This window comes from Pseudophryne corroboree, chromosome 8, assembly GCF_028390025.1.
Source record: "Pseudophryne corroboree isolate aPseCor3 chromosome 8, aPseCor3.hap2, whole genome shotgun sequence".
In the NCBI taxonomy this organism is placed as follows: Eukaryota; Metazoa; Chordata; class Amphibia; order Anura; family Myobatrachidae; genus Pseudophryne; species Pseudophryne corroboree.
In genome coordinates, this window is record NC_086451.1 from 81826525 (window position 1) to 81852317 (window position 25793).

At 46.1% G+C, this 25793-nt stretch overlaps 1 protein-coding gene across 1 annotated transcript in view; it reads left to right on the plus strand.

Annotated features, from left to right (window-relative positions):
• Positions 1-25793, plus strand: part of DDX31 (DEAD-box helicase 31) — a 283897-nt gene that overhangs the window by 101305 nt on the left and 156799 nt on the right. The window contains exons 6-13 of the mRNA XM_063936762.1: positions 3734-3798; positions 4661-4705; positions 4913-4954; positions 5902-5966; positions 6153-6272; positions 9960-10066; positions 10277-10500; positions 11705-11854. Coding sequence (XP_063792832.1) covers positions 3734-3798; positions 4661-4705; positions 4913-4954; positions 5902-5966; positions 6153-6272; positions 9960-10066; positions 10277-10500; positions 11705-11854 — 818 coding nt within the window. The remainder of the gene's footprint in view (positions 1-3733; positions 3799-4660; positions 4706-4912; positions 4955-5901; positions 5967-6152; positions 6273-9959; positions 10067-10276; positions 10501-11704; positions 11855-25793) is intronic.

The window sequence follows — 25793 nt, forward strand, 5'->3', positions numbered from 1 at the left end:
CCAGTCTGGCTTCCGTCCTCTCCACTCCACTGAAACTGCCCTTACAAAAGTATGCAATGACCTCCATGCTGCTAAATCTAAGGGGCACTACTCTCTACTTATTCTACTGGATCTATCTGCTGCTTTTGACACTGTGGACCATCCTCTCCTACTGCAAATCCTTCACTCCATTGGTCTGCGTGACACTGCCCTTTTTTGGCTGTCCTCCTACCTTTCTGACCGTTCATTCTCTGTCTCCTCTTATGACTCTACCTCCCCCTCACTTCCACTAACTGTTGGGGTACCCCAAGGTTCTGTCCTTGGTCCTCTACTCTTCTCTCTCTACACGTCCTCACTAGATAAGCTCATTAGTTCTTTTGGTTTCCAATATCATCTCTATGCTGATGACACTCAAATCTATCTTTCCTCTCCAGACCTCTCCCCTACTCTCCTCACTCGTATCTCCAACTGTCTCTCTGCTACCTCTTCCTGGATGTCCCAGCGCTTTCTTAAACCTAACATGTCTAAGACCGAGCTGATCATCTTCCCTCCCTCCCGTATAACCTCACCTCCTACAATCTCATTATCTATTGATGGTACCACTATCTCCTCTAGCCCCCAAGTGCGCTGTCTTGGAGTAATCCTTGACTCCTCCCTCTCCTTCAAACCACACATTCAGCACCTCTCACAAACCTGCCGTTTTCATCTAAAAAAATATTTCTAGGATCAGACCCTTTCTGACCCAGGATGCTACTAAGACTCTTATCCACTCACTGGTCATCTCCAGACTGGACTACTGTAATCTCCTCCTAACTGGCATTCCTGACAAATACCTCTCTCCACTCCAATCTATACTCAAAGCTGCTGCCCGGCTCATCTTCCTCACCAAACGCACTACGTCCACCTCTCCTCTCTTACTAAACCTTCACTGGCTCCCCTTCCCTTTCAGAATCCATTTCAAGCTTCTCACACTTGCTTACAAAGCCCTCACCGACTCCTCTCCCATCTACATCTCTGACCTTATCTCCCTTTACACTCCCACCCGTCCTCTTCGCTCTGCTAATGCACGCCAACTCTCCTGCCTACGGATTACTTCCTCCCACTCCTACCTCCAAGATTTTTCACGTTCTGCACCACTTCTCTGGAATTCCCTACCTCTCCCCCTCAGACTCTCCACCTCTCTACAAAACTTCAAACGGGCTCTCAAGACCCACTTCTTCACCAAACGCAGCCAAATCTCATCCTAAACCTCTGTTCCACGCTCTCTATGTACCCCATCTGTCTCACCCCTGTCTGTCTACCCTCTCCTTTAGAATGTAAACTCTCACGAGCAGGGCCCTCTTCCCTCATGTGCTTATCCTTTTCTTACTTTAATAATATTCAACTGCACCAAATCCAGCAGTCTTCTGCCACCTGATACTTATTCCAGTGTCATCTGCTGATGTAGCTATGTTTATTTACCCTGTACTTGTCCTATATTGTCAACTGTAAGTTGCTGTTTTCCTGCTTGATTATTTGTTTATGTACTCTGTAATTGGGCGCTGCGGAACCCTTGTGGCGCCATCAGGGCCGGCTCCAGGCATGTTCGAATAGAGCGGCCGCGCAGGGCGCCACCCTATTCGTACCTGGAGCCGACCCTGCTGTGCAGCTCTCCCCGGCCTTTAACTGTGGTGCGCGATATGTGCGCGGCGCTGGCGTCAGACGCCGGCGCCGCGCAGCGCGCATAGAGCACACCACCGTAAGTCCCAAGCCTGCAGACACTCCAGCCACACTCCCGCGCATCGAGCATCGCGCATCGATCATCGATCACACCATCGTTGGAAGAGTCCTCCGGTCCCGGCCCGCGCCCTCTGACAGCAGCACTCCCTCCCTCCCGCGCCGCAGGTATTGTGGGGGGCATTTATGGATCTGTCACTGTGGGGTCATATCTGCACTGTGGGGCCATCTGCACTGTGGGGGCATTTATGGATCTGTCACTGGGGGCATATCTGGCACTGTGGGGGCATCTATGGATCGGTCACTGGGGGCATATCTGGCACTGTGGGGTCATCTGCACTGTGGGGGCATTTATGGATCTGTCACTGTGGGGGCATATCTGGCACTGTGGGGTCATCTGCACTGTGGGGGCATTTATGGATCTGTCCCTGTGGGGGCATATCTGGCACTGTGGGGTCATCTGCACTGTGGGGGCATTTATGGATCTGTCACTGTGGGGGCATATCTGGCACTGTGGGGTCAGCTGCACTGTGGGGGCATTTATTTATCTTGCACTGTGGCGGCATTTATGTATCTGGCACTGTGGGGGCATATCTGCACTGTGGGGGCATATCTGGCACTGTGGGGTCATCTGCACTGTGGGGGCATAAACGGATCTGTCACTGTGGGGGCATATCTGGCACTGTCGGGTCAGCTGCACTGTGGGGGGCATTTATGTATCTTGCACTGTGGGGGCATATCTGCACTGTGGGGGCATATCTGGCACTGTGGGGGCATTTATGTATCTGCACTGTGGGGGCATTTATGTATCTGGCACTGTGGGGGCATTTATGTATCTGGCACTGTGGGGGCATATCTGCACTGTGGGGGCATTTATTTATCTGGCACTGTGGGGGTATATCTGGCACTGTGGGGGCATTTTTGTATCTGGCACTGTGGGGTCATATCTGCACTGTGGGGGCATTTATGTATCTGGCACTGTGGGGGCATTTATGTATCTGGCACTGTGGAGGCATTTATGTATCTGGCACTGCGGGGACATATCTGGCACTGTGTGGCCATTTATGTATCTGGCACTGCTGGGGGGCATGTCGTGTTGCTGGCACTGCTGGGGGGCATGTCACGTGTTGCTGGCACTGCTGGGGGGCATGTCACGTGTTGCTGGCACTGCTGGGGAGCATGTCATGTGTAGCTGGCACGGCTGGGGAGCATATCATGCAGTGTTCCCGCTAGGCAATGTGTCTCAGTGCTCTGCCTGGCGCAATGTGTATTAGCTGCACTACTGTGTGGTGTAATACGAATTGCCACTATTATGTGGCCACGCACCTTCCCCACAAAGCACTGCCCCTAAATTTTTGCTGCGCGCCTTCGGCACGCACAGTCCATGCTTTGCCGTGTAGGTAGATGAGCACCAAGCATTACAGTATGTACATCATTTTGCCCTCCTAACTTCAAAATGTGCCCTCCCTGTGATCAGCACCCTGCCCTAAAAAGTGAACACTATCATGTGTAGCTGGCACTGCTGGGGGGTATATTGTGTGTAGCTGGCACTGCTGGGGGGCATGTCATGTGTAGCTGGCACGGCTGCGGGGCATGTCATGTGTAGCTGGCACTGCTGCGAGGCATGTCATATGTAGCTGGCACTGCTGCGGGGCATGTCATGTGTAGCTGGCACTGCTGGGGGGCATATCATATCTAGCTGGCATTGCACATTATGTTTATCTGACACTATACTGGAGACATTGTGTGTAAGGAACACTACTGTGGCTTTTATGTGTAAGGCTGCTAATTGTGTGCGTAGAGGGGGGGTGAAAATATATTTATAGTCTGATAATATGAAGTGACAAGGCCACGCCCACTTTTCCAGAGGCCACGCCCACTTTTTCTCGCCCGCGCGCACATAGGGGTTGGTGGGGGGGGGGGGCGCTTTTACATTTTCTCGCTCAGGGTGCTGGTAGGCCTGGAGCCGGCTCTGGGCGCCATATAAATAAAGGATAATAATAATAATAATAATACATGTGTTTGGAATTCCTTATAGGTAAGACCTTGGCCTATGGGATTCCACTTGTGCAGGCGCTTCAAGCAGTGGTTCCAAAAATCCAGGTAACTGTGGCATAATGAAAGCTATAACAATGCGCCGGAGCTATTTTATTTAGAGTATGGTTTAAATTGGCAATCATTTTCAAAATGCATGTGTTTATTTTTACTCATTTTGTGATAAGAGTCTGTGCTATTATATTTCACCACTAGGGGTGCTGCTATCTGCTGTACGATCATGGAACTTGTACACTTGCAGATCCCAGTTTGGGAAGAGCCCACATGCACGTAAAAATGGATCCTTACCCACCAACCACCCTCAGTTTGCTGGGTCTTACAGGCTCCCTGATGGGCCTAAAGGGCCTTTAATGCGCCTCACTCTTCTCTTCTCACGCTGCTTTGTATCACTCATTCATGTATTAAAAGCTGCTTAGCTTGTTTCAAGTTGGAGTGCAGTGTGGGACCTTTATACCAATCAGGGACCTCGACCAGTATTTTGCTTTCAGTGGAGTTAATAATGTGCATGAAGTATGGGACGTTCCAAATGCTAATATTAAGGGTCTGATTTCTGATCCTGCAGGTCACTGCCGTGTTTAAGTGCCAATCTTCCTATATAAGCAGCCACATGGCATCACAAAATACAGAACAGCACTGTGGGCCCGCAATTATGCTTATGAGTGAGAACATTCAGACAAAGCAGAGTTATACCCACATATTTTATTCTTGCATATTGGATACATCAAATCTACAAAGATCATGCAAGTTAATCAAGCAGTAATACAGTATACAATTCTTAGTTATGTTACACATCTTAGTCTGATGATTATTCTTTGCAGTGTATTGTACATTCTTTATGTTGCTTATGTATGTGGTTCTGGAATATATTTCTATTAAAACGTGCTAATGTTAGTCCTCCCATTCCCAACAGCGCAGTGACGGTCCTTATGCCCTTATTTTAGTCCCTACAAGAGAGGTAAGACCATTGGCTACTCCGGTCTCCCTGCGGTGTGAGATATTACTGGTGTATTACTGTGCTCATGTCTTGTCCTGTTTGCAAGTTGCGTTATACTATATAATATTACATTTATTATGTCATTTATAACCAGTTATCGAACTACTGAACAGTACAACAGTACTTTTATTTTTATTTTATTTATTGTTTTCCATTTTATTCCGATAGCTGGCTCTGCAGAGTTTTACCATCGTTCAGAAGCTGCTCAAGGTCAGTATAACTGCACAGACTACATGCTTTGTGGAGGGTACAGGGCACATGAAAATAGCCCATGTATGGATGGGAATAATGGGGGTCATTCCGAGTTGATCGTAGCTGTGCTAAGTTTAGCACAGCTACGATCGTTAACGCAGACATGCGGGGGGACGCCCAGCACAGGGCTAGTCCACCCCGTATGTCAGTGCCGCCCCCCCCCCCCCCTTCCCGCACAAATACAAAAGCATCGCACAGAGGCGATGCCTTTGTATTTGAGGAGTAACTCCCGGCCAGCGCAGCTCCTGCGGCTGGCCGGGAGTTGCTCGTCACTCCCGCGTGACACGTCACGCAGCCACCGCGGCCCAACCCCCCCAACGGTCCGGCCACGCCTGCGTTGGCCGGACCGCTCCTCCTAAACGGCGGCTTAACGCCGCCGCCGTTCAGCCCCCTCCCGCCTAGCGACCGCCTCTGTCTCAGAGGCGATCGCTAGGTAACGAAAGCTGCCATGCGTCGGCGGCGCAGTTACGACCCGATCGCTGCGCTACGACAAACTGCAGCGAGAGATGGGGTCGGAATGACCTCCAATATCCGGTGATCTATCCATTCACTACGCACCAACGTTCTACCAAGTTGGAAAAGGATCAGGGCCAATCACCAGGTCCAGCCTTTGTGTGGCCCGCTCGTTGGTGCTGGCAATCTAGAAGGTGGGATCTTGCTGTAGCTTTGAAGACAATGCAATGTTTGCAGAGCTTGGAGCAGATCAAGGGCATTGGAGTTGTAGAAGCCAGGAGGGAAAGGTGCAGGGTGTAAGAGTGGATTCTGCAGGTGGAGGAATATGAACATAAAGGGAGTAATGTCTACTTAAATGGAAGGAGTGTACAGTTTTTGCTTATTGTACATTAATCACCACCTTGTCCTCTCTGGTATGTGATACGTAACGGTATTTTTTCTGTTTTTCTCAGCCTTTCACCTGGATTGTGCCTGGTGTTTTGATGGGCGGAGAGAAGAGGAAGTCTGAGAAGGCCAGGTAATGTCACCTTGAGTGGTCCTCCTTTGTGGCATCTCCCACATGCTGCTGCTAAGTCACATTATTAACTCATAGATAAGCTGGATATTCTGTTTAAGAATAGCGTTCCTTCCCCACTTTAGTCTTTGCAGTACGTACTAATTAACATTTCATTTTGTGATTTTGTCTTTCTGTTCATTTGTAAAGGATACGAAAGGGCATAAATATTCTAATTTCCACTCCTGGGAGGTTGGTTGATCATATCAAGTCAACAAAGAGCATTCACTTCACCCATGTGCGGTGGCTCATAGTGGACGAAGCAGACAGGTAATTTGGTTAGTCATTGTCTCCGCTGCAGTTTCCCGCTATCAGTTATACACTTATGCTGTTTCTATTCAATATAATACAACCATTGCTGATAAAAAGTGAGGTCAGTAGTCCTTTACCTGCAGCTTCTCAGAACACCTTGTTGGACCTCATAGGGTAACAGCACCAACCCACTTATCATTTACATTATATAATGATACTACTGTATGTATTGTTCACCAGGGGTGTATGTGGCTTACATGTAATTAGAGAGTTCCCTGGTAGTGCGCAAAGAGGGAGCCGGAAGCACGTGGTTCAAATGTAGTAAGGGTATTCCGGGACTGTCTAATGATGAAGTTGGGAGGACGTGGCTCATTTGTAGAAAGGGAGGTATGAGGCAGTACATAATGAGGGAGCTGGGAACGTGTGCAGTGAGTTCCGAGGCAGTGCCTAATGATGGAACCGGGAGGACGTGGCTCATTTGTAGTAAGGGAGGTATGAGGCAGTACATAATGAGGGAGCTGGGAGCATGTGTAGTGATTTTCCAGGCAGTGCCTAATGATGGAACTGGGAGGACGTGGCTCATTTGTAGTAAGGGAGGTATGAGGCAGTACATAATGAGGGAGCTGGGAGCATGTGTAGTGAGTTCCCAGGCGGTGCCTAATGATGGAACCGGGGGGACGTGGCTCATTTGTAGTAAAAGAGGCATGAGGCAGTACATAATGAGGGAGCATGTATAGTAAGTTCCAAGGCAGTGCCTAATGATGGAGCCGGGAGTACGTGGCTCGTATGTAGTAAGAGAGGTATGAGGCAGTACTTAATGAGGGAGCATGTGTGGTGAGTTCCGAGGCAGTGCCTAATAATGGAGCCAGGAGGACGTGGCTCATGCAGTAAGAGCAGGCATGTCCAAACTGTGGCCCTCCAGCTGTTGAGAAACTACACATCCCAGCATGCCCTGACACAGCTATAGCATTCTCTGACAGTAAAACTGTGTCAGGGCATGCTGGGATATGTAGTTTCACAACAGCTGGAGGGCCGCAGTTTGAACATGCCTGAGTTAGAGAGTTTCAAGGCAGTGCATAACAAGAAAGCCAGGAGTATGTGGCTGGGATGTAGTAAGGAAATTCTGTGGCAGTATGTTATGCGAGAGCCGGGTGCATGTGACTCGGGTGTAGCAAGGGAGTTCTGAGGCAGTGCGGAATGCAGAAGGTAGGAGCAAGTGGCTCCTGTAATAAGACCGTTGAGTCATTGTGTAATGAGAGTGCAGGGAGTTGGATGGTTCATATGTAGTAAGAGTGTTCTGAGGGAGTGCTTCATTTTGGAGATGGGAGCTTTTGGCTCATATGTAGTAAGGTATTTTGAGGCAATGTGTAATGGGGTAAAGCCAGTGTGGTTTGCAAAAGAAGTAGCAAATATTGTGAGAGCAAAAAAGATAGCTTTTAGGAAATATAAGCAGACACAAAACAATGAAGACAAAGAGATATATCTTGTTAGACAGAAGGAGACTAAGAAGGTAATCAGATGTGCAAAGGCACAAGCTGAGGAAAAAATGGCCCAGTCAGTGGGTAAAGGAGGCAAAACTTTTTTTAGGTATATAAGCGAAAGAAGAAAAACAAAAGGCGGAATTATAAAACTAAAGACGGACACTGGGAGTCTTGTTGAAGGAGACAATTTAATAGCAGATCATCTTAATGATTATTTTTGCTCAGTATTTACTACTGAAAGAGAGGGGAAGGGGCCACAGTTAAGTTGCAGGGATATTCAGGAAAATGAAACAAGTACATTTACAGAGGAGAAGGTCCTAACAGAACTCTCAAAGCTGAAAGTGGACAAATCTATGGGGCCAGATGGGATACATCCAAGGATACTAAAAGAACTTAAAGAGGTGCTGGTAGCACCATTGACAGAATTATTCAACCAGTCATTAGCTACAGGAGTAATTCCAGAGGACTGGAAAAGAGCAAACGTAGTCCCACTGCACAAAAGTGGAAGCAAGGAAGAGGCAAACAACTACAGACCAGTGAGTCTTACATCAGTAGTAGGGAAATTGATGGAAACACTCTTAAAAGAAAGAGTTGTAGATTATCTCAAATCCGACAATTTACAGGATCCCAAACAGCATGGATTCACTGGGGGGAGATCATGTCAAACAAATCTTATTGACTTTTTTGATTGTGTGACTAAAGTGATGGATAAAGGTGGAGCCATGGATATAGCTTATCTAGACTTTAGTAAGGCTTTTGACACTGTTCCACATCGCAGACTGCTAAATAAACTTGAAAGTTTGGGATTGGATATTAGGATTATTGAATGGATAAGATCTTGGTTGAAGGATAGAAAACAGAGAGTTGTGGTAAATGGAGTGCATTCACAGGAGGGAAATGTTACCAGTGGAGTACCCCAGGGATCTGTACTTGGACCAGTGCTTTTTAATATCTTTATTGGTGACATTGCAAATGGCATTAAAGGGAAAGTATGCCTTTTTGCAGATGACACAAAGGTATGCAACAGGGTAGACACACCAGGTGGGGTAAAACAAATGATTGAGGATCTAGGTAGACTAGAGGAATGGTCAAGAGTCTGGCAATTACAGTTTAATGCCAAAAAATGCTAAATCATGCACTTGGGTCTCAAAAATCCAAAAGCTAAATATAGTATTAATGGCACTATACTGGAAACTACTGAGGAGGAAAGGGATCTAGGAGTCACTATTTCAGATGACTTAAAGGCAGGTAAGCAATGTAACAAGGCAATGAGGAAGGCTAGTCAGATGCTTGGCTGCATTGGGAGAGGAATCCGCAGCAGAAAGAAAGAAGTAATAATGCCACTGTATAGGTCATTGGTACGGCCTCATCTAGAATACTGTATTCAGTTCTGGAGGCCATATCTTCAAAAGGATATTAATACATTAGAAACTGTACAAAGGAGGGCAACTAAAATGGTGCATAGCCTACATCACAAACCATACCCAGAAAGACTAAGAAATCTCAATATGTATAGTTTGGAGCAGAGAAGGGAAAGGGGGGACATGATAGAAACTTTCAAGTATATGAAGGGTTTTAACAAAGTCCAGGAGGGAAACATTCTCCAAATGAAGAGAAGCAATAGGACACGAGGACATGCACTGAGACTGGAGGGGGGGAGGTTCAGGGGAAATTTGCGGAAAAATTATTTCGCAGAAAGGGTAGTGGACAAGTGGAATAGCCTCCCATCAGAGGTGGTAGAGGCTAAGACAGTAGAGCAATTTAAACATGCATGGGATAGACATAAGGATATCCTTACAAAGAAATAAGTATCAAATAAGGTTAGAGATAAAAATAATATATATAAAAAAAAAAGGGGCAGACTAGATGGGCCAAGTGGTTCTTATCTGCCGACAAATTCTATGTTTCTATGGGGGAGCCATGAGAACACAACTCATATGTAGTAAGAGTGTCCCGCGGCAATACTTTACGCAGGAGCTGGGAGCATGTGGCATATGTCTAGAAAGGGAGTTCTGAGGAGTTGCAGATCTTCAGCACTCAGTGGCCTTCATACAAGTTGTAGAGGGATGAGCGGCAATGGGCCGGACACTACTCCCAGAAAATGAATCCTGGCCTAGCTTTGCAGATTTGCAAATCCAATTATGTGGATCCAATTAAGTGAGAAGTGGAGGGTTTCCTCAGGGAAAGGTTTAAACTCACTTTAATAGTCCTGATTTCTGTGCAGGATCCTGGATCTGGGTTTTGAGAAAGACATCACAACCATTCTCAATGCACTGAACTCACAGAGCGAACAGAGACAGAATGTCTTACTTTCAGCCACACTCAGTCAAGGTAAGGCAGCCTCAATCACGTTCACCCCTTTACCAACATTGTATATCTGTGTGTAACATGATGTGGTCTAGTACGCCACTGCGGGTTACTTCTCTTTTTTTTTTTTAACCAAGTAACAGGGTTCACTATAAATGTTCATAATTTATTCTACTATGAGCCAGTGGGTAAGGTAATTAAGACATGTTACTTTGTTTTTGGTTTCCGGTTCAGGAGTGGCCCGGTTGGCTGACATAAGCTTGCAGAACCCTGTCAGCGTGACCGTCACAGAAGAAGTTAGCACTGACATCACACCAGCTGTGCATCCCAACGTTGAGCAGAACGATACTGACCCGTCCGGCTTTGCCATGCCAGAGAAGCTTCACCAACATGTGGTGGTGGTTCCCAGCAAGCTGAAATTGGTCACGTTGTCAGCCTTCATTCTGGGGAAATGGAAGGTAAGGTCCCAGAGGTCTGGAATAGCAGCTTGCAGGAATATGTGCAGGGTGGCCATATCATCCGCAGTGCACAAGATAACTAATGCATCAAATATCCCAGAGTGTTCCAGCTTTTTTTTCTAGTTCTGTTCTTGCAAGTTTGACCAGTTTTGCTTAAAATGACCTTAATGGTGCCTAAGCCATTTGTGTCTTTCTGACGTAGACCTTGACTTTTGCAATGATCTGGTCAGCAGTTTCCTGTAGAACAGGCCTGGCCTACCAGTGGTTCTCCAGCATGCCCTGCCAAAGTTTTTCTATTAGGGAATGCTAAAACTGCGGCAGGGCATGCTGGGATGTGTGGTCTCAAATCAGCCGGAAGGCCACAGGGTGGCCAGGCCTTCTGTAGAGTATCTAAGCCTTCTTTTTATTAATTGGAATGCCTATTTGTCCCTCCCATGCATAGAAAGTTTCTGTATATTAACAGAGGTCTTATTGCAGGGAAGAGACGAACGAAAAGTTAAAAACTGAGGGGGAAAGGGCAGCTTGTGTTGCTGCTATCACCGGTGGGCTTGACCTCCAAACCCCTGGAATTACTGGTGCCCACATCATAAAATACTGTTTCCTCTGTCATGAGTTCATTTTAATTGGCCATTATAGTAATCATGTAATATTGTCAACTTAATATGATCTATAAATAATAATGGTCTGTTAATATAATTAGTCATTAATTTGGCCTTTAATTTCTTAAAAATAATATCGCCCACATAACATCATTATAAAATTTTGTTTTCCACTTTATTCAATGCAGAATTAATTTTATGGCAGTTTGTAAAGCCGCTACTTGAGAAATATATGGTGGTTTTTATTCACCTGTGAAAAATCAGGACGACGATATGTAGTATGTTGTTGTTAGTAAATACGGGAATTTCAAAACCACTAGCAAAAAAACGAAGTACCCATTTAGTTAATGTTCTCCTAATGTACTCCTAAGTATTACTAGGCATGACAGGGTTCACTCTTAAGGATCCTAGTGAGCTGATTGGCTGCATCCTCATGACTGTTGGCTCAGCCAATTAGATAGCTGTCTCTGTTGTGTTTGATTAGTTTTGTGGGCATATAGAAACCTGTGCCTGGTAAGAGCTGTCTTGTAAAGAAAATGCACATCTGTGAGTGTATCCGTTATGGAAGAGACTTTACATCAATTGTTCTTGTTGTATTTATCCAGAACGATAAAAAACCAAAGATGATCATCTTCTTCCCGAGCTGTGAGCTGGTAGAGTTCCACCTTACCCTGCTGAGCAACGTGTTGCCTCTCCGGAGCCATGGCAAGGACCCCAGGGTTTTCCTGAGGCTGCATGGGAACATGGAGCAAGAGGTTGGTGTGCTACTCCCTGTCCGTAACATAATTCCTTCTCTGCATATACAGCATAGCAACACTATATATATATATATATATATATATATATATATATATATATATATATATATATATATATAGCAAAAAAGGAGATTGACTCACTGATTGACTCATCACGATAGCTCTTAAACCACAATTTGTCAGGTAGCTTCTCCTTAGGTCCCAGGTGCTTGCTAAGAACCGGTTTTGCAAATGTCACTGCCCATCCACGGAAATCGCCAAAAATGGATGTGTGTATGTATGTTCCAGCATAACTCCGGAATGCCTGCCGCAATTTACACCAAACTTGGTACACATATGACTTACAATCTGGGAACAAACACTGTGGGGGTAACACACTTCTAGCACCCCTAGGGGTGGGAGAGGAGCACAGACTATATCAGGACATGCATGATATGTTAGTGATGACAGGGCTTCATGTGACAGTGATATGATGTGAGGAGGGGAATGGAGGTAGCAGGAAGCCACACACTGAGTTATATAGTGGAAGTAGCAGGGTCCCCCAGCAGCACAAAGTATATCAGGAGATGCATAATGTGCTGCGCTATATAAGAAACTGTAAATAAATCGATCATTTCACAGGGGCACTGACATGATGTGAGGAGGGGAATGGAGGATAGCAAGAAGCTACAGACTGAGAGTTGTATAGTGGGAAGAGCAGGGTCCCTTGGGGGGACCAAAAAGGGGTCCGGCCACTACGCAAAGTGGGTCAGGGAAGCAAGCTATGCCTGTATACTAGATCTCCAACCAACGTAAATTAACGAACAATTACAGTATTTCTCTGACGTCCTAGTGGATGCTGGGAACTCCGTAAGGACCATGGGGAATAGCGGGCTCCGAAGGAGGCTGGGCACTCTAGAAAGATCTTAGACTACCTGGTGTGCACTGGCTCCTCCCACTATGACCCTCCTCCAAGCCTCAGTTAGATTTCGTGCCCGGCCGAGGTTGGATGCACACTAGGGGCTCTCCTGAGTTCTTAGAAAGTAATAGTCTTAGATTTTTTTATTTTCAGTGAGACCTGCTGGCAACAGGCTCACTGCAGCGAGGGACTAAGGGGAGAAGAAGCGAACTCGCCTGCTTGCAGCCGGATTGGGCTTCTTAGGCTACTGGACACCATTAGCTCCAGAGGGATCGACCGCAGGCCCAGCCTTGATGTTCGGTCCCGGAGCCGCGCCGCCGTCCCCCTTACAGAGCCAGAAGCAAGAAGATGGTCCGGAAAATCGGCGGCATGAAGACTCAGTCTTCACCAAGGTAGCGCACAGCACTGCAGCTGTGCGCCATTGCTCCTCTCACACACTTCACACTCCGGTCACTGAGGGTGCAGGGCGCTGGGGGGGGGCGCCCTGAGGCAGCAATAAAAACACCTTGGCTGGCTAAAATACCTCAATATATAGCCCCAGGGGCTATATATGAGGTAAATACCCCTGCCAGAAGTCCATAAAAAGCGGGAGAATAGGCCGCGAAAAAGGGGCGGAGCCTTTCTCCTCAGCACACTGGCACCATTTTTCCCTCACAGCTCCGCTGGAAGGAAGCTCCCTAGCTCTCCCCTGCAGTCTACACTACAGAAAAGGGTTAAAAAAAGAGAGGGGGGGCACTAAATTTAGGCGCAGTATACATTATATATAAAAACAGCAGCTATAGGGGACATAACTCAGTTAGTCCCTGCAGTATATAGCGCTCTGGTGTGTGCTGGCATACTCTCACTCTGTCACCCCAAAGGGCTTTTGTGGGTCCTGTCCTCGTTTAGAGCATTCCCTGTGTGTCTGCGGTGTGTCGGTACGGCTGTGTCGACATGTTGAATGAGGAGGCTTATATGGTGACGGAACAGAGGCCGATATATGGGATGTCGCCCCCTGTGGGGCCGACACCAGAGTGGATGGATAGGTGAAAGGTATTAACCGACAGTGTCAACTCCTTACATAAAAGGGTGGATGACGTAACAGCTGTGGGACAGCCGGCTTCTCAGCCCGCGCCTGCCCAGGCGTATCAAAGGCCATCAGGGGCTCAAAAACGCCCGCTCTCTCAGATGGCAGACACAGATGTCGACATGGAGTTTGACTCCAGTGTCGAGAAGGTTGAGACATATACACAATCCACTAGGAACATCCGTGACTTGATCCCGGCAATAAAAAATGTGTTATACATTTCTGACATTAACCCAAGCACCTCTGAAAATGGGTTTTAGGTTTGGGGAGAAAAAACAGGCAGTGTTTTGTTCCCCCATCAGATGAATAAATGAAGTGTGTGAAAAGCGTGGGTTCCCCCGTTAAGAAACTGGTAATTTATAAAAAGTTACTGCTGGCGTACCCTTTCCCGCCAGGAGGATAAGTTACGCTGGGAGGTATCCCCTAGGGTGGATAAGGCGCTCACACGGTTGTCAAAAAAGGTGGCACTGCCGTTTTAGGAACGGCCATTTTGAAGGTACCTGTTGATAAAAAGCAGGAGGCTTTCCTGAAGTCTGTATTTACACACTCCGGTACTAGACTGAAACCTGCAGATCGTGCTGCTGCAGCGTGGTCGGTGACCCTGTCAAGCATACTAGTTTGCTAATATGAGAACATATTAAAGACGTCGTCTTATATATGAGGGATGCACAGAGGGATATTTTGCCGGCTGGCATCCAAAATGAATGTAATGTCCATTCTGTCAGGAGGGTATTAGAGACCTGTCACTGGACAGGTGATGCTGACTTAAAAAGCGCATAGAGATTCTGCCTTATAAGGGTGAGGAATTATTTGGGGATGGTCTCTGGGACCTCGTATCCACAGCAATCTGCTGGGAAGAAATATTTTTACCTCAGGTTTCCTCACAGAAAAAGGTACAGTCCTTTCGGCTTCAGAAAAGCAAGCGGGTAAAATGGCGCTTCCTTTCTGTACAGAGACAAGGGAAGAGGGAAAAAGCTGCACCAGTCAGCCTGTTCCCAGAATCAAAATTCTTCCCCCGCTTCCTGTGAGTCCACAGCATGACGCGGGTGCTCCACAGGTGTAGCCAGGTACGGTGGGGGGCTGTCTCAAAAAAAATTTCAGCAATTAGTGGGCTCGCTCACAGGTGGATCCCTGTTTCTTTCAAGTAGTATTTCAGGGGTACAAGCTGGAATTAGAGAGGTCTCCCCCCAGCCGTTTCCTTAAATATGCCTTGCTGACAACTCCCTCAGGCAGGGAGGCTGTGCTAGAGGCAATAATTAGGCGGTATTCCCAGCAGGTAATACTCAAGGTGCCCCTACTTCAACAAGGACGGGGTTATTATTCCGCACGGTTTGGGGTACCGAAACCGCATAGTTCGGTGTGACCCTTCTTATATTTAAAATCCTTGAACACATACATAAAAAAATTCAAGTTCAAGATGGAATCGCTCAGGGCGGTTATTGCAAGCCTGGACGAGGGGGATTACATGGTATCCCGGGACATCAAGGATGCTTACCTGCATGTCCCCATTTACTATCCTCGCCAGGAGTACCTCAGATTTGTGGTACAGGATTACCATTACCAAGTCCAGACACTGCCGTTTGGACTGTACATGGCACCGAGGGTGTTTTATCAAGGTAATGGCCGAAATGATGATACTCCTTCGAAAAAAGGGAGTTTTAATTATCCAGTACTTGGACAATCTCTTTATAAGGGCGAGGTCCAAGGAGCAGTTGGTAGTCGGGGTAGCACTATTTTGGAAAGTGCTACAACAGCACGGTTGGATTCTAAACAGTCCAAAGTCACAGCTGGTTCCTATGACACGTCTACTGTTCCTGGGGATGGTTCTGGACATAAACCAGAAATAGTTTTCTCCGGGAGGAGAAAGCCAAGGAGTTGTCATCTCTAGTCAGAGACCTCCTGAAGCCAAAACAGGTATCGGTGCATCATTGCACGCGAGTCCTGGGAAAAATGGTAGCTTCCTACGAAGCAATCCCATTAGGCAGGTTCCATACAAGAACTTTTCAGAGGGACCTGTTGGACAAGTGGTCCGGATCGCATCTTCCGATGCATAGGCTGATAACCCTGTCTCCAAGGACCAGGGTATCTCTACTGTGGTGGCTGCAGAGTGCCCATCTTCAAGAGGGCCGCAGGTTCGACATACAGGACTAGGTCCTAGTGACCATGAATGCCAGCCTTTGAGGCTGGGGGGCAGTCACACAGGGAAGAAACTTCCAGGGACTTTGGTCAAGTCAGGTGATTTCCCTGCACATAAATATTCTGGACCTGAGGGCCATTTACAATGCCCTGAGGCCGGCAAGGCCTCTGCTTCAAAACCAGCCGGTACTGATCCAATCAGACAACATCACGGCAGTCGCCCATGTAAACCAACAGGGCGGCACAAGAAGCAGGATGGCGATGGCAGAAGCCACAAGGATTCTCCGATAGGCGGAAAATCATGTGTTAGCACTGTCAGCAGTGTTCATTCCCGGAGTGGACAACTGGGAAGCAGATCTTCTCAACAGACACGACCTCCACCCGGGAGAGTGGGGACTTCCTCCAGAAGTCTTCCAAAGGATTGTACACCATTGGGAAAGGCCACAGGTGGACATGATGGCGTCCCGCCTCAACAAAAGCTATAAAAGATATTGCGCCAGGTCAAGGGACCCTCAGGCGATAGCTGTGGACGCTCTGGTAACACCGTGGGTGTACCAGTCGGTTTATGTGTTCTCCCCTCTTCCTCTCATACCAAAGGTACTGAGAATAATAAGAAGGCGAGGAGTAAGAACGATACTCGTGGTTCCGGACTGGCCAAGAAGAGATTGGTACCCAGAACTTCAAGAATTTATATCAGAGGACCCATGGCCTCTGCCACTCAGACAGGACCTGCGGCAGCAGGGGCCCTGTCTGTTCCAAGACTTACCGCGGCTGCGTTTGACGGCATAGCGGTTGAACGCCGGATCCTGAAGGAAAAGGGCATTCCGGAGGAAGTCATTCCTACGCTTACTAAAGCCAGGAAAGAGGTTACAGCAAATCATTATCACCGCATATGGCGGAAATATGTTGCATGGTGTGAGGCCGAAAGGGCCCCAACAGAGGAATTTCAACTAGGTCGATTTCTGCATTTCCTGCAAGCAGGAGTGACTATGGGCCTTAAATTAGGTTCCATTAAGGTACAGATCTCGGCTCTGTCGATTTTCTTTCAAAAAGAACTAGCTTCAGTACATGAAGTTCAGACATTATAAAAGGAGTGCTGCATATTCAGCCCCCGTTTGTGCCTCCTGTGGCACCTTGGGACCACTAAAGACCGTGGATCTGTAATATCTCACTTGGAAAGTGGTCATGTTATTGGCCTTGGTTGCGGCCAGGCGAGTATCAGAATTGGCGGCTTTATCATGTAAAAGCCCTTATCTGATTTCCATATGGATAGGGCAGAATTGAGGACTCGTCCCCAGTTTCTCCCTAAGGGGGTGTCAGCGTTTCACCTGAACCAGCCTATTGTGGTGCCTGCGGCTACTAGGGACTTGGAGGACTCCAAGTTGTTAGACGTGGTCAGGGCCCTGAAAATATATGTTTCCAGAACGGCTGGAGTCAGAAAATCTGACTCGCTGTTTATCCTATATGCACCCAACAAGCTGGGTGCTCCTGCTTCTACGCAGACTATTGCTCGTTGGATTTGTAGTACAATTCAGCTTGCACATTCTGTGGCAGGCCTGCCACAGCCAAAATCTGTCAATGCCCATTCCACAAGGAAGGTGGGCTCATCTTGGGCGGCTGCCCGAGGGGTCTCGGCTTTACAACTTGCCGAGCTGCTACTTGGTCAGGGGCAAACACGTTTGCAAAATTCTATAAATTTGATACCCTGGCTAAGGAGGACCTGGAGTTCTCTCATTCGGTGTTGCAGAGTCATCCGCACTCTCCCGCCCGTTTGGGAGCTTTGGTATAATCCCCATGGTCCTTATGGAGTTCCCAGCATCCACTAGGACGTCAGAGAAAATAAGAATTTACTCACCGGTAATTCTATTTTTCGTAGTCCGTAGTGGATGCTGGGCGCCCATCCCAAGTGCGGTTTATCTGCAATACTTGTACATAGTTATTGTTAACTAAATCGGGTTATTGTTGAGCCATCTGTTGAGAGGCTCAGTTGTTTCATACTGTTAACTGGGTTTCATATCACGAGTTATACGGTGTGATTGATGTGGCTGGTATGAGTCTTACCCGGGATTCAAAATCCTTCCTTATTGTGTACGCTCGTCCGGGCACGGTGTCCTAACTGAGGCTTGGAGGAGGGTCATAGTGGGAGGAGCCAGTGCACACCAGGTAGTCTAAGATCTTTCTAGAGTGCCCAGCCTCCTTCGGAGCCCGCTATTCCCCATGGTCCTTACGGAGTTCCCAGCATCCACTACGGACTACGAGAAATAGAATTACCGGTGAGTAAATTCTTATTAATTCTAATTTACCATCCTCATCACGTAGCGAAGCACGGGTATTCAGCTAGTATGCTATATATGTATTACACTGGCATATGTTATATTACACAGCCAATATAGTGGTGTATACTGTTTAGATCCATAATCAATGTACTGATGTATGTGTAGGAGATATTCCGTAGTCTCTGTACTGATATATGTGTAGGATATACTATATAGGGGAGATGGGTTGGGTATGGGATCCCGGTGCTTAGAATGCCTGCAGTCACATGACTGACAGTGGAATCCCGACACCTGGTGGGTAAGTATACTAACACTCTCTCCTCCTAACCCTAACTCTCCATTCTCACTGCCTAACCCTAAGTCTCCCCGGCATACTTACATTCAGGATGTCAGCTGTCGGGAATATGATGGGTGTCGGAATTACAGCAATGGTCTTCTGCCTCCCAGCATTCTAAGCGTCGGGCTGCCAACTACATCCTGGGGAGATGTATCAAAGCATGGATAGAGAGAAAACACCAACCGATCAGCTTCTAACTATCATTTTACAGGATGTGTTTGAAAAATGATAGTTAGGAGCTAATTAGCTGGTACTTTTATCTTTCTCCAAGGTTTGATCTCCCCCATAGTCTCTCTGCTGTTGTATGCTGTAGGTTATTTTACATAGTCAGTCTACTGTTATATGTTGTTGAGTGTGTTACATGGTCACTGTACTGTTATATGGTGTATGTTATATTGCATAGTCACATAACTGGTGTATTCTGTAGGGTATATTACATAGATATATATATATATATATATATATATATATGATGTGGTGGTGTTCAGCACTCTGTTTTAAAAAACAAAAGCTGCTCCGGTGCCCTACCAGCTGATATCAGTAAATAGCAAGAAAAAACGGCTGGCACTCAGAGACTTAAAAAAACCAATCAGACTACGTGGTTAATAGCCAACGTTTCAGGGTATAACCCTTTTATCAAGACAACCAAATAGTACAGTACACAAGAGATTTATAACTTACCAAACACCTCGTGAACAATCCAGCCACGGCGCCCGCAGGGACCCGATGACGTCATTGGCGCTGGCCAGCGCCGGCGACCCGGCATCAGAGGGGGGCGTGGTGGATGACGTACATAGTGAACCCGTCACCAAGGAGACCAGAATACAAAAACGGCTGTGGGAGAAAATGTAAACAATGACTAGTACTTAACCAGAATTCGGCTGTGCAAGATACTGTTAGTAAGAGAGGACAAATAACTCCAATCCAGTCAGCCATTGAGCAAAATATAAATCATATATGTCTGCAATGAGTTTAACTGTAGTAAATGAATCACTAAAACATGTGACAATTGGCTGTGCTGTTTACGCCTCAAAGCCCCTGGATCTTAAATATGCTAAAGACTAAACTGTATATAAACAGATTAAACAGAAAAGTGATCACATAGTAATCTAACACATGAGATAAGTGTGATGTCAGAGAAAACACGTATAAGAAAGAACGTCATTCAGTCCCAGAGGTTTCACAGTCTGCAGCGTATGGATCCAATTGGCCTCTTTCTGTAATAGCTTACGATCTCTGTTACCTCCTCTCGGGGATTCTGGCACTCCATCGATAATTTTATAACGGATGGAAGAGATGCTGTGGTTGAATTCTTTAAAATGTCGGGCTACAGGCTGGTCCCCTCCTCGACTTTCTATAGCAGCTCTTATACTTGATCGGTGTAAAGCTATTCTTTCCTTGAATTGACGAATGGTCTTTCCAATGTATAATAGGCCACATGGGCACTTGATGTAATAGATAACATACCGACTTGTACATGTATAAGCTTTCTTGATCTTGAATTCTTTGCCCGACCTTGGATGATAAAAGGTGGCACCAGTTTCCAAGCTGCTGCATGTAGTACACCCGAGGCATTTGAAATTACCCGGTTTTCGAGATAGAAAATGTGTGGTCTGTGGGGATCTAAAATTGGTGATATCATTATGCACCACTGCATCTTTGATGTTACGTCCCCGCCGGAATGAAGGTAGAATAGAGGAGTCCTTGAGTGTACGGAGTTGTTTGTCCTGTGTTACAATTGGCCAAATCTGTTTTGCCTTTCGCATAACTTCAACATTAGAAGTGGAATATTCTTGTGGCCAAACTATGCAATTGGATTTCTGCTTGGACTGTGTCTTCAGCAAAAGACTTGAACGATCTTGTGACAATGCTCTTTCTTTAGCTTTCTTTAAAGGTTTTAATTTATACCCTCTAAGAATGAAAACTTGAGGAAAATGTAAACTTAATTGCCGGATCTGAATTTATTCCTATTCCTATTCAACCCTAAAGTATCTGATAACATCAAGGCATACTACAGATACATCGATGACATCTTCGTTTTGTGGTCAGGCACTGAAGACAACTTTCTACAAGCAATGCAAGAGATCAATAATTTAGATCCGGCAATTAAGTTTACATTTTCCTCAAGTTTCAATGAGATCCACTTTCTAGATGTATCCGTCAGACAAGATGCTTCCCATCAATTACATACCTCTCTATTCGTAAAGGACACCGATAGAAATACTACTCTACATGCGAATAGCCATCACCCTCCAGCCCTTAAATGGGGATTACCCTATTCGCAGTTCATCAGAATTAAGCGCATTTGCAGTGACTCTTTGGAAGCAAGCAAACAGATTGATATAATGACACGTAAATTCATTCTTAGAGGGTATAAATTAAAACCTTTAAAGAAAGCTAAAGAAAGAGCATTGTCACAAGATCGTTCAAGTCTTTTGCTGAAGACACAGTCCAAGCAGAAATCCAATTGCATAGTTTGGCCACAAGAATATTCCACTTCTAATGTTGAAGTTATGCGAAAGGCAAAACAGATTTGGCCAATTGTAACACAGGACAAACAACTCCGTACACTCAAGGACTCCTCTATTCTACCTTCATTCCGGCGGGGACGTAACATCAAAGATGCAGTGGTGCATAATGATATCACCAATTTTAGATCCCCACAGACCACACATTTTCTATCTCGAAAACCGGGTAATTTCAAATGCCTCGGGTGTACTACATGCAGCAGCTTGGAAACTGGTGCCACCTTTTATCATCCAAGGTCGGGCAAAGAATTCAAGATCAAGAAAGCTTATACATGTACAAGTCGGTATGTTATCTATTACATCAAGTGCCCATGTGGCCTATTATACATTGGAAAGACCATTCGTCAATTCAAGGAAAGAATAGCTTTACACCGATCAAGTATAAGAGCTGCTATAGAAAGTCGAGGAGGGGACCAGCCTGTAGCCCGACATTTTAAAGAATTCAACCACATCATCTCTTCCATCCGTTATAAAATTATCGATGGAGTGCCAGAATCCCCGAGAGGAGGTAACAGAGATCGTAAGCTATTACAGAAAGAGGCCAATTGGATCCATACGCTGCAGACTGTGAAACCTCTGGGACTGAATGACGTTCTTTCTTATACGTGTTTTCTCTGACATCACACTTATCTCATGTGTTAGATTACTATGTGATCACTTTTCTGTTTAATCTGTTTATATACAGTTTAGTCTTTAGCATATTTAAGATCCAGGGGCTTTGAGGCGTAAACAGCACAGCCAATTGTCACATGTTTTAGTGATTCATTTACTACAGTTAAACTCATTGCAGACATATATGATTTATATTTTGCTCAATGGCTGACTGGATTGGAGTTATTTGTCCTCTCTTACTAACAGTATCTTGCACAGCCGAATTCTGGTTAAGTACTAGTCATTGTTTACATTTTCTCCCACAGCCGTTTTTGTATTCTGGTCTCCTTGGTGACGGGTTCACTATGTACGTCATCCACCACGCCCCCCTCTGATGCCGGGTCGCCGGCGCTGGCCAGCGCCAATGACGTCATCGGGTCCCTGCGGGCGCCGTGGCTGGATTGTTCACGAGGTGTTTGGTAAGTTATAAATCTCTTGTGTACTGTACTATTTGGTTGTCTTGATAAAAGGGTTATACCCTGAAACGTTGGCTATTAACCACGTAGTCTGATTGGTTTTTTTAAGTCTCTGAGTGCCAGCCGTTTTTTCTTGCTATATATATATATATATATATACATAGTCACTGTACAGATGTATGCTGTATTTTATATTACATAGCTGCTATACCAGGGTAGAATATATTACATAGCCACTGTACCGGTGTATGCTGTAGGATATATTACATAGCTACTGTACCGGTGTATGCTGTAGGATATATTACATAGCCACTGTACCGGTGTATGCTGTAGGATATATTACATAGCTACTGTACCGGTGTTCGTGTAGGTTATATGACATAGTCACTGTACTGGTGTATGTATAGGATATATTACATAGCTACTGTACCGGTATATGTGTAGGTTATATGACATAGTCACTGTACTAGTGTATGCTGTAGGTTATATGATATAGTCACTGTACGGGTGTATGTGTAGGATATATTACACAGTAACTGTACTGGTGTATGCTGTAGGTTATATGACATAGTCACTGTACGGGTGTATGTGTAGGATATATTACATAGCTCCTGTACCGGTATATGTGTAGGATATATTACATAGCTCCTGTACCGGTATATGTGTAGGATATATTACATAGCTACCGTATCGATATATGTGTAGGTTATATGACATAGTCACTGTACTGGTGTATGTGTAGGTTATATGACAGTCACTGTATGGGTGTATGTGTAGGATATATTACATAGCTACTGTATCGGTGTATGTGTAGGATATGTTACACAGTAATTGTACTGGTGTATGCTGTAGGTTATATGACATAGTCACTGTACGGGTGTATGTGTAGGTTATATTACATAGTCACTGTACTGGTGTATGCTGTAGGTTATATGACACAGTCACTGTACGGGTGTATGTGTAGGATATATTACATAGCTCCTGTACCGGTATATGTGTAGGATATATTACATAGCTCCTGTACCGGTATATGTGTAGGATATATTACATAGCTACCGTATCGGTGTATGTGTAGGATATATTACATAGCTACTGTATCGATATATGTGTAGGTTATATGACATAGTCACTGTACTAGTGTATGCTGTAGGTTATATGATATAGTCACTGTACGGGTGTATGTGTAGGATATATTACACAGTAACTGTACTGGTGTATGCTGTAGGTTATATGACACAGTCACTGTACGGGTGTATGTGTAGGATATATTACATAGCTCCTGTACCGGTATATGTGTAGGATATATTACATAGCTCCTGTACCGGTATATGTGTAGGATATATTACATAGCTACCGTATCGATATATGTGTAGGTTATATGACATAGTCACTGTACTGGTGTATGTGTAGGTTATATGACAGTCACTGTATGGGTGTATGTGTAGGATATATTACATAGCTACTGTATCGGTGTATGTGTAGGATATGTTACACAGTAATTGTACTGGTGTATGCTGTAGGTTATATGATATAGTCACTGTACGGGTGTATGTGTAGGATATATTACACAGTAACTGTACTGGTGTATGCTGTAGGTTATATGACACAGTCACTGTACGGGTGTATGTGTAGGATATATTACATAGCTCCTGTACCGGTATATGTGTAGGATATATTACATAGCTCCTGTACCGGTATATGTGTAGGATATATTACATAGCTACCGTATCGGTGTATGTGTAGGATATATTACATAGCTACTGTATCGATATATGTGTAGGTTATATGACATAGTCACTGTACTGGTGTATGTGTAGGTTATATGACAGTCACTGTATGGGTGTATGTGTAGGATATATTACATAGCTACTGTATCGGTGTATGTGTAGGATATGTTACACAGTAATTGTACTGGTGTATGCTGTAGGTTATATGACATAGTCACTGTACGGGTGTATGTGTAGGTTATATTACATAGTCACTGTACTGGTGTCTTCTGTATATTATATGACATAGGTGATTCAGATCTGATCGTAGATGTGCTAAATTCAGCACATCTATGATCAGTTACTCAGACATGTGGGGGTACTCCCAGCACAGGGCTAGTCCGCCCCGCATGTCAGGGCCCCCCCCCCCTCGCACGGGTGCGATAGCACCCGCTGAGTAGCTCCCTGCCTGCGCATCCTAGCTGCGCAGGTAGGGGGCTACCCACCGCTTACCGGGTCGCAGCGGCTGCGTGTGATGTCGCGCAGCTGCTGCGGCCTGTCCCCGCAACGGTCCGGACACACCTGCATTGTCCGGACCGTGCCCCACCAATGGCGTTCTAATGCCATTGGCACGCCCGCTCCTGCCCCGCGACTATCTTTGCCCTGTCAGTCAGGCAGAGGCGATCGCAGCCCTGAGATGCTTTTAGCACCTCATTGGGCCTCCCGGGGTGCGCATGTGCACTCCCCAAAGGGCTTCTGGCTGCGATCGCTGCCGCTGCAATGATACAGTCTGAATTAAGCCCGTAGTCACCATACTGGTGTATGTGTAGGTTAAATTACATAGTTACTGTACTGGTGTATGTGTACAACGCCGCAACACTCCCTGTGCTGGCTCACCCCTTGAGTGCTTGACGCCATAATGTCACACGCATGACATCATAATGCCATGCAGGGTGGGCAGGGCAGTCAACACTGGTAAGTGCAGTGCTAATCAGAGCACCCTGAGGACGCTCCGATCAGCTGGGCAGGTTGCCTGTCTGGAGCGTGTGTATATATAATGTATATTTCTCTGACGTCCTAGTGGATGCTGGGAACTCCGTAAGGACCATGGGGAATAGCGGCTCCGCAGGAGACTGGGCACAAAAAGTAAAAGCTTTAGACTAGCTGGTGTGCACTGGCTCCTCCCCCTATGACCCTCCTCCAAGCCTCAGTTAGATTTTTGTGCCCGAACGAGAAGGGTGCATGCTAGGTGGCTCTCCTGAGCTGCTTAGAAGTAAAAGTTTAAATAGGTTTTTTATTTTCAGTGAGTCCTGCTGGCAACAGGCTCACTGCATCGTGGGACTAAGGGGAGAAGAAGCGAACTCACCTGACTGCAGAGTGGATTGGGCTTCTTGGCTACTGGACATTAGCTCCAGAGGGACGATCACAGGTTCAGCCTGGATGGGTCCCGGAGCCGCGCCGCCGGCCCCCTTACAGAGCCAGAAGAGCGAAGAGGTCCGGAGAAAGCGGCGGCAGAAGACGTTCCTGTCTTCAAATAAGGTAGCGCACAGCACTGCAGCTGTGCGCCATTGCTCTCAGCACACTTCACACTCCGGTCACTGAGGGTGCAGGGCGCTGGGGGGGAGCGCCCTGAGACGCAATAAAAACGATATAAAAACCTTATATAACTAAAAAAAATGCATCACATATAGCTCCTGGGCTATATGGATGCATTTATCCCCTGCCAGTTTCCTGAAAAAAGCGGGAGAAAAGGCCGCCGTGAAGGGGGCGGAGCCTTTCTCCTCAGCACACAAGCGCCATTTTCTTTCACAGCTCCGCTGGAAGGACGGCTCCCTGACTCTCCCCTGCAGTCCTGCACTACAGAAACAGGGTAAAACAGAGAGGGGGGCACTATTGGCAGCTAATATATAAATACAGCAGCT